The following is a 7405-nucleotide window of genomic DNA, read 5'->3' as shown; positions in this document are numbered from 1 at the left end:
CTGAGACTATGGTCCCTAGCTGTCCTTCAGGTCTGGAACTGAACCCATTCCTGTGGCTTCCAGCCAAACAAAAAGCAGGCATATGAGCAGAACATTTACATTAGGTAGATATACTCCTTGGAGAGAACAATCACTGAAGAATAGAAGGGCTATGTATGCACAGGGAGACAGCTTGGTGGGCAGGAGTACATGGGAGGAAGGACACAGGGAAGAGGTAACTATGGGGAGGAAGTGGGAGGGGAGCTGTTGCATTGTGGGAAAATGCAGTCAATGTCATGAGACAAAGTGTATGTGAGCTACTGTATAGAAAGTGAATTTGCTCTGTAAAAACAATGCTAACGATGGAGAAATTTGAGTCTTTATTTATGATACTAACTGCCAAAGTTAAATAAAAGATATATGAGAGCAAATGCCATGGCTAATGGGGAAAAAATGATATTTTCATTTTTTAAGTCTGCCAATTTCCATAAAATTGGCTACAAGTTATGCTGTTGCTTTTCTAAACTAATTTTAAATCCCCTTTATAAAACTGTCAGGAAAAGCTTGTATAGTAAATAAAGTAAATGTCTGAATTTAGCAGTGTTCTTAATTCTAGGCTTACCAGTGAAAAAAGCCAGAAATGCCTTTGTATTACATTTTATTTAACTGCAAAGCACATATATAAAGACCTGGTAATTACCTACTAAGAAAGATTAATTTCTGTTTCCCCAGACCCCTAAGCCCTCTTTTTTTAAACAAGGTGAGTTGCTTTGGAATCATAAAACATCAGTCATGCCTCTGTTAAAGACATAAATACATACTATTACAGTATATACTATTAAACATATTCTAATGCCTTTTTTTTTTTTAAAGAAACTGTTCCTCATTCAGAATAGGATTTAATTTTTAGGTTTTTTTTTAAAAAATAATTTATAATTTAATTCTTTAGTAGCAGTTTTAAAGAGCTTGAATTCAGTACTACGCTACATTTCTTTTTTTCTTTCAATCTCTAATTACATAAGTTAATACAACATCCCAATAAGACGGTCATCTATTCTTCCTATTAATGTAATGTAAGGAAAATTAAGCATAAAGACTTTGAAGAGCATTTCTCAATGCACAGAAGTGAGGTAGGTTAGTGCCTTTTGGGTTAATGCAGAATTTAACCTATATTTGAGGTCAGTGTAAACATTCAGCACCCACGGAATCCCAAAGTTCATCTAGGAGGCATTCTAGCACTAGTCCAGAATTCCCAGTTCTCCTGATCATTTCTAATCATCAGCTCCACATCAGTGGAAAAACTAAACTATCACTCATAAGCCTAATGGATAACTTTTCATGATCAGAGTGATACAAACATATTCATTAAAAGAGAGACAAACCTTTCAGTTTTCCATCAAAGTTTGGATTGGTGGCTACTTTCAAGCCAGGATGAGGTAGCAGAAAACAGGAAATTTTGGTGAAACAGGAATGGATGTGTTTTCGAACATTTTGTAGTTCTTCATGCTGATTCCCTGAGACCTGCAGAAATCATTCTGAAGTTTAACTACTTTCAATGTAAACTGAACTCCAAAGAATTCTGTGGCATCCATATTTTCTATGCCTGTCTTGCCCCATCATAAAAATGCATAACAGGGCTGCTATTGAATAAAGTCTTGAGTAAACTTGCCCACACAGCCACATCTAAGAATAGCATACATGCAGTGTAATTAATTACAACTAGCAAGTGTCTAACTCTTACACTAACTCAGGCCATCTCATTTTTTAGTACAGATTAGAATGGTTTTACTCTGGCTAACTGAAAAAAAAACAAAAAAAAAACAAAAAAAACTCACTGCTGTCAAGTTGAATCTGACTCATAGCGACCCCTCCTTGGGTTTCCGAAGCAGTATCTCTATGGAAATAGACTTCTCAGTCTTATATAAAATTCAAGTTTTCTTTAATTCGAAGTACACACAGGAGACACAAATAGATCATAAGATATGCCTACCTACTTTTCAGAAGATATATAAGATAGCCTCTTGTAACTTGTAGATATACATCTAAATTCTCAAAAGGCATCTGAAAAGTTGAGTGTTTACCTATAAGCTAAATGTCTTTTTGTTTTTTTAATATGTATTTCACAACTTTTGATACAGCAAACTACCTCAAAGTAACTATAATCATAAAAAGGTAAACAGAGATTCACAACTATCAAGTATCAAGGAAATTCTTTTAATCTCAACTTTTTTTTTTTTCTGATTTCTCCATAGGTATTTTTGTGATATCTGTTCAATGTAAACAACTTATACAATACTGAACAATCATAACATAAAAAGTGGAAGGCCTTCTAATTTTACTTCCTGTAAACTATCAGTAAAATATCCTAAGATTGACTTTGTGGATTTCAAATTTAGGTATTTCTGTTCAACTGACTTTTAAACCTCTCCTAAGTAAGAAAACATGAATCTAGATACTTATACTGATAGTCTTGAATTGATTTAATTCTTTAAAGTAAAAGTTGAATCTTTAGGAGTAATTAATTTCTGATTAATCTATCTGAATCAAAGTTATTGATAGTGTTTCAAATAGTAACTAACAGTATTTTATTAAATACTTAGTTTGTTTATAAAGATAGTATGAGGAATGAGATTGTAACTACTAAGTATCTATTCAGGAAATCACTCCACATACACTTTAGATCCTACTGGTGAAATTTCATGCACCTAGATGTCTGACAAACCTTGAGGCGTTTTTCCAAGAATTTGGCGCCACCATCAGATCCATATGAAAATTCATATGGGAAACTCCAGTCTCGAACAAGAAATATCAGACTCTAAAACACAATTAGAAGTAAAGAGTTAAAAGAATGCTTTTAGGTGTTTCCCTCTGCTTCTTATTAAAAAAATTACAATGATATTACTGTCAACTTAATAATATTTTCTTTTATTTATTTATTTATTACCACATCATGGAATTAAAAAGCAAACATAAAACATTCTAAAGTTTCTAAGTAGTCTCTCACCTTTGAGATCATCAGATCATGTGGGTAACAGAAAGCTACCCACAAACTGCCAAGAAGAACATATCCCACTAAGAGATAAAAGACAGAGATGGCCCTCAAACTGGCTGAATGGTGCTGTGCAACTATAATCAGATTTTGTGTAACATATGTTCCCATAAGGTTTCCTTCCTGATGGCTATGGGTGAATGTAGGCATAAGACATAACATTGGCTTTTTTTTTTTTTTTTTAAGCTAATTATTTTCCAAGGCGGTATCTCTACGGAAGTAGATTGCCCAACCTTCCTTCTGAGGAGTGGCTGGTTGGTTTGAACCGCCAACCTTCTGGTTAGCAGTCAAATGCCCTTAGACACTACGCCACCAGAGCTCCTTTTATATATATATACTTGATCATCATAAGACAATTCAAGTGTGTGATATATATAAAACTAAGTCCAGAAAAGAAATTTTAAAAGCACCCTAAATCCCATCTCTTGGATGTAACCATAGTTAGTCAGCATTTGGTGAACATCTTCCTATGTATATATAAAAGGAGGAGGACTGAAGAGGAAAAAAAAAAAAAAAAAGAGAAAGAGAGAAAAATAATTTAATAACAGTGAGATCTCTATTAAATTAAAGCATTAAATGAAAATATACTTGAATTTAACAAGGAAAACAGATATTTAAGAAAGTGTTTTATTTCAATAAATGACTTTTCACCATAAGAAGTTCTAATTGATTCCTTTTAAGTTAAGAAAAAATATTCTGGAAAACTTTGAGGTTGGAGTCATGTGTTAGTTTTAAGACCTTTATTGAAATACAGTCTACATAGGGAAAACTGCACATATAAGTGTACAGTTCAATGTATTTCACAAAGTGAACACACCATGTAACCAGCACCTAGATCAAGAAATATACAATGCCCAGCACCCCAGAAGCCCTGCCTCCTTCCCTCCATTCACCTGCCCCTACAGAAGAGTAACCACTATCCTGACTTCAAAGAGCACAGATTAATTTCACCTGCTTTTATAATTTATATAAATGAAATCATACACAACTTATTCCTGTCTACCCTTTCACTCAACATTATGGTTGTGAGATTCATCATATAATTACATGATTATATATCATTCATAATCATCACTGTATAATATTGCATTATGTGAATTTTTATTGATTTATTCTACTGTAGATGGGCTTTTCATTGTCTAGTTTTGGACTGGTATGAATAATGCTTTTGTGAACATTCTTATATTCTTTGTGACATTATGCATGAATTTTTGTTGGATCTATACCCAGGAGGAGAATTACTAATAAGTTATGCATATGTTTAGGTATGCATAAACAGCATCTATACACATGGACATCTATAGAAGATGGAGTACACAGGAATCAGACTGACTATATCTGCGGAAACAGATGATGGAGAAGTTCAATGTCTTCAGCCAATACAAGGCCAGGAGCTGACTGTGGAAAAGACCATCAACTGTTCATATGCAAGTTCAAGTTGAAGCTGAAGACAATTAAAACAAGTCCACAAGAGCCAAAATATGACCTTGATTATATTCCTTCTGAATTTAGAGACCAACTAAAGAACTGATTTGATGCACGGAACACCAAAACCAGAGGAATTGTGGGATGACATCAAGAACATCATGCACAAAGAAAACAAAAGGACATTAAAAAGACAGGAAAGGAAGAAGAGACAAAGATGGATGTCAGAAGTGACTCTGAAACTTGCCCTTGAGGGACAATAGCTAAGCAAATGGAAGAAGTGACAAGATAAAAGAGATGAACAGAAGATTTCAAAGAGCAGCTCAAGAAGACAAAGTCAATTATTATAATGAAATGTGCAAAGATGAGGAGTTAGAAAACCAAAAGGGAAGAGCGTGCTCAGCATTTCTCAAGTTGAAAGAACTGAAGAAAAAACTCAAGCCTCAAGTTGGAATACTGAAAGATTCTATGGGCAAAATATTGAATGATGCAGGAAATATCAAAAGAAGATGAAAGGAATACACAGAGTCACTGTAACAAAAAGAATTGGTTCATGTTCATCCATTTCAGGAGGTAGCACATGATCAAGGACCAATGGTACTGAAGGAAGAAGTCAAAGCTGCACTGAAGAAATTGGTGAAGAAGAAAGTGATGGAATACTGGATACCTATTGAGATGTTTCAACAAATGGATGCGGTGCTGGAGGCACCCACTGATCTATGCCAATAAATTTGGAAGACAACAACCTGGCCAACTGACTGGAAGAGATCCATATTTGTACCCATTCCAAAGAAAGGTGATCCCACAGAATGTGGAAATTATCGAATGACATCATTAATATCACACATAAGTAAAATCTTGCTGAAGATAATTCAAAACTGGTTGCAGCAATATATTGATAGGGAACTGCCAGAAATGCAAGCTGGAATTAGAAGAGGATGTAGACTGAGGGATATCATTGGTGATGTCAGATGGATCTTGGCTGAAAGCAGAGAGAACCTGAAAGATGTTTACTTGTGTTTTATTGACTATGTAAAAGAATTTGATTGTGTGGATCATAACAAACTATGGATAACATTGAGAAAAATGAGAATTCCAAAACACTTCATTGTGCTCACGAGAACCTGTACATAGACCAGAAGGCTATCATTCTAACAGAACAAGAGGATACTGCATGGTTTAAAATTAGGAAGAGAGTACATCAGGGTTATATCCTTTCACCATACTTATTCAACTTGTATGCTGAGCAAATAATCAGAGAAGCTGGACTATATGAAGAAGAACGTGGCATCAAGATTGGAGGAAGACTCATTAACAACCTGTGATATGCAGATGACACAATCTTGCTTGCTGAAAGTGAAGATCACTTGAAGCACCTACTGATGAAGATTGAAGAATACAGTCTCAACATATTTTTATGTTGGATTACATCTCAACATAAAAAAAAAAAAAAATCCGCACAACTGGACGAATAGGCAGCATCATGATAAATGGAGAAAAGATTGAAGTTGTCAAAGATTTCACATTGCTTGGTTCCACAATCAACACCAATGGAAGCAACAGTCAAGAAATGAGATGGCACACTGCACTGGGCAAATATGCTGCAAAAGACCTCTTATAAGTGCTGAAGAGCAAAGATGTCTCTTTGAAGACTAAAGTGTGCCTAACCCAAGCCATGGTATTTTCAGTCACCTCGTATGCATGTGAAAACTGGACAACAAATAAGGAAGACTGAAGAATTGATGCCTCTGAGTTGCGGTGTTGGCAAAGAATACTGAAAGTAGCATTGTCTGCCAGAAGAACAAACAAATTTATCTTGGAAGAAGTGCTGCTGGAATGCTCCTTGGAAGGGAGAATGGTCAGACTTCCTCTCACCTACTTTGGTCATGTTGTCAGAAAGGACCATTCCGTGGAGAAGGATGTCACGCTTGGTAAAGTGAAGGGTTAGTGATAAAGGGGAAGGCCCTCAACAAGATGGACTGACACAGTAGCTGTAACAATGGGCTCAAGTATAGCAAGGATTATGAGGCTGGCTGAGGACTGGGTGTTGTTTTGTTCTGTTGTACATAGGTCATAATGAGTCAGAGCTAACTCAACAGCACATAACAATGTTTAGGATCATAAATACTCCTAGTTGTCTGAAGTGCTGTGCCAATTCATAACCCTCACAGCACTAAGAGGGTTCCTGACACTAACCATCCTCACTAAAACTCTGTATTTCCTGTCTTTTTAATTTTAACCATTCTGATGGGTATGGATTGGTAAATACTATAGTTTCAGTTTGCATTTCCCTCATTATTAATGAACCAGCATCTTTTCATGTGTTTATTGGCTATTGCATTTTCTTTTGTGAAGTCCTTATTCAAGTCTTTTGTCAATATTTGTATTAGTTGTTGTTGTTTTTTTTTTTAATACATATTCCACTTATAACTCCCTGCCATGAGAAAATTAGTACACTCATACTTCCTCTTCCCATTTTAGCTTTTGTCTGCTATTTTTGTTTTTGTTAACACATGGCATTGACCTAATACTAATAGCAGCTTGAATATAAATGTTTGCAATTTTTACCAAAATAATGACCATGTGAACACACTCCAGGGCCCCTCCCAGGGCCTTGGAGGGAATTCATGAAGGAAAGAAGCCCTGAACCTTAAACTTCATTAGATTCATGATAAATCTGTCTCTGGTAATATAGCCTCTGTGTTTTTTCCATATCTGTTATCTTCCCTATAATAGTTTTTACATCTCTTTCGTTTCCATTTTGTTTTGTGAGCTTTCTCAAGACTATCTCCTCTAATCTCCCATGATTGAGTTTTCAATCATTTTTCCTGTTTTGTCACTTCTTAGATTTCTCATGGTGTCCCTGCTTTCTCTGTTCCATATTATTTTCTGTGCTGAGCTCATTGTTTATGAATCGTGTTATCATTTCCTTTGTTGCTGTTGTTTTAGTAT

At 35.3% G+C, this 7405-nt stretch overlaps 1 protein-coding gene across 1 annotated transcript in view; it reads right to left on the bottom strand.

Moving 5' to 3' along the window:
- Window positions 1–7405, bottom strand: part of ATL1 (atlastin GTPase 1) — a 96916-nt gene that overhangs the window by 19892 nt on the left and 69619 nt on the right. Inside the window, exons 7-8 of the mRNA XM_042781363.1 lie at window positions 2702–2794; window positions 1362–1500 (exon numbers count right to left, since the gene is read on the bottom strand). Of these exons, the coding sequence (XP_042637297.1) occupies window positions 1362–1500; window positions 2702–2794 (232 nt within the window). The remainder of the gene's footprint in view (window positions 1–1361; window positions 1501–2701; window positions 2795–7405) is intronic.

Source organism: Orycteropus afer, unplaced genomic scaffold (genome assembly GCF_000298275.1).
Source record: "Orycteropus afer afer isolate SDZICR_OR568_19922 unplaced genomic scaffold, OryAfe1.0 scaffold00111, whole genome shotgun sequence".
Classification (NCBI taxonomy): domain Eukaryota; kingdom Metazoa; phylum Chordata; class Mammalia; order Tubulidentata; family Orycteropodidae; genus Orycteropus; species Orycteropus afer.
This window is presented reverse-complemented; position numbering and strand designations above follow the sequence as displayed.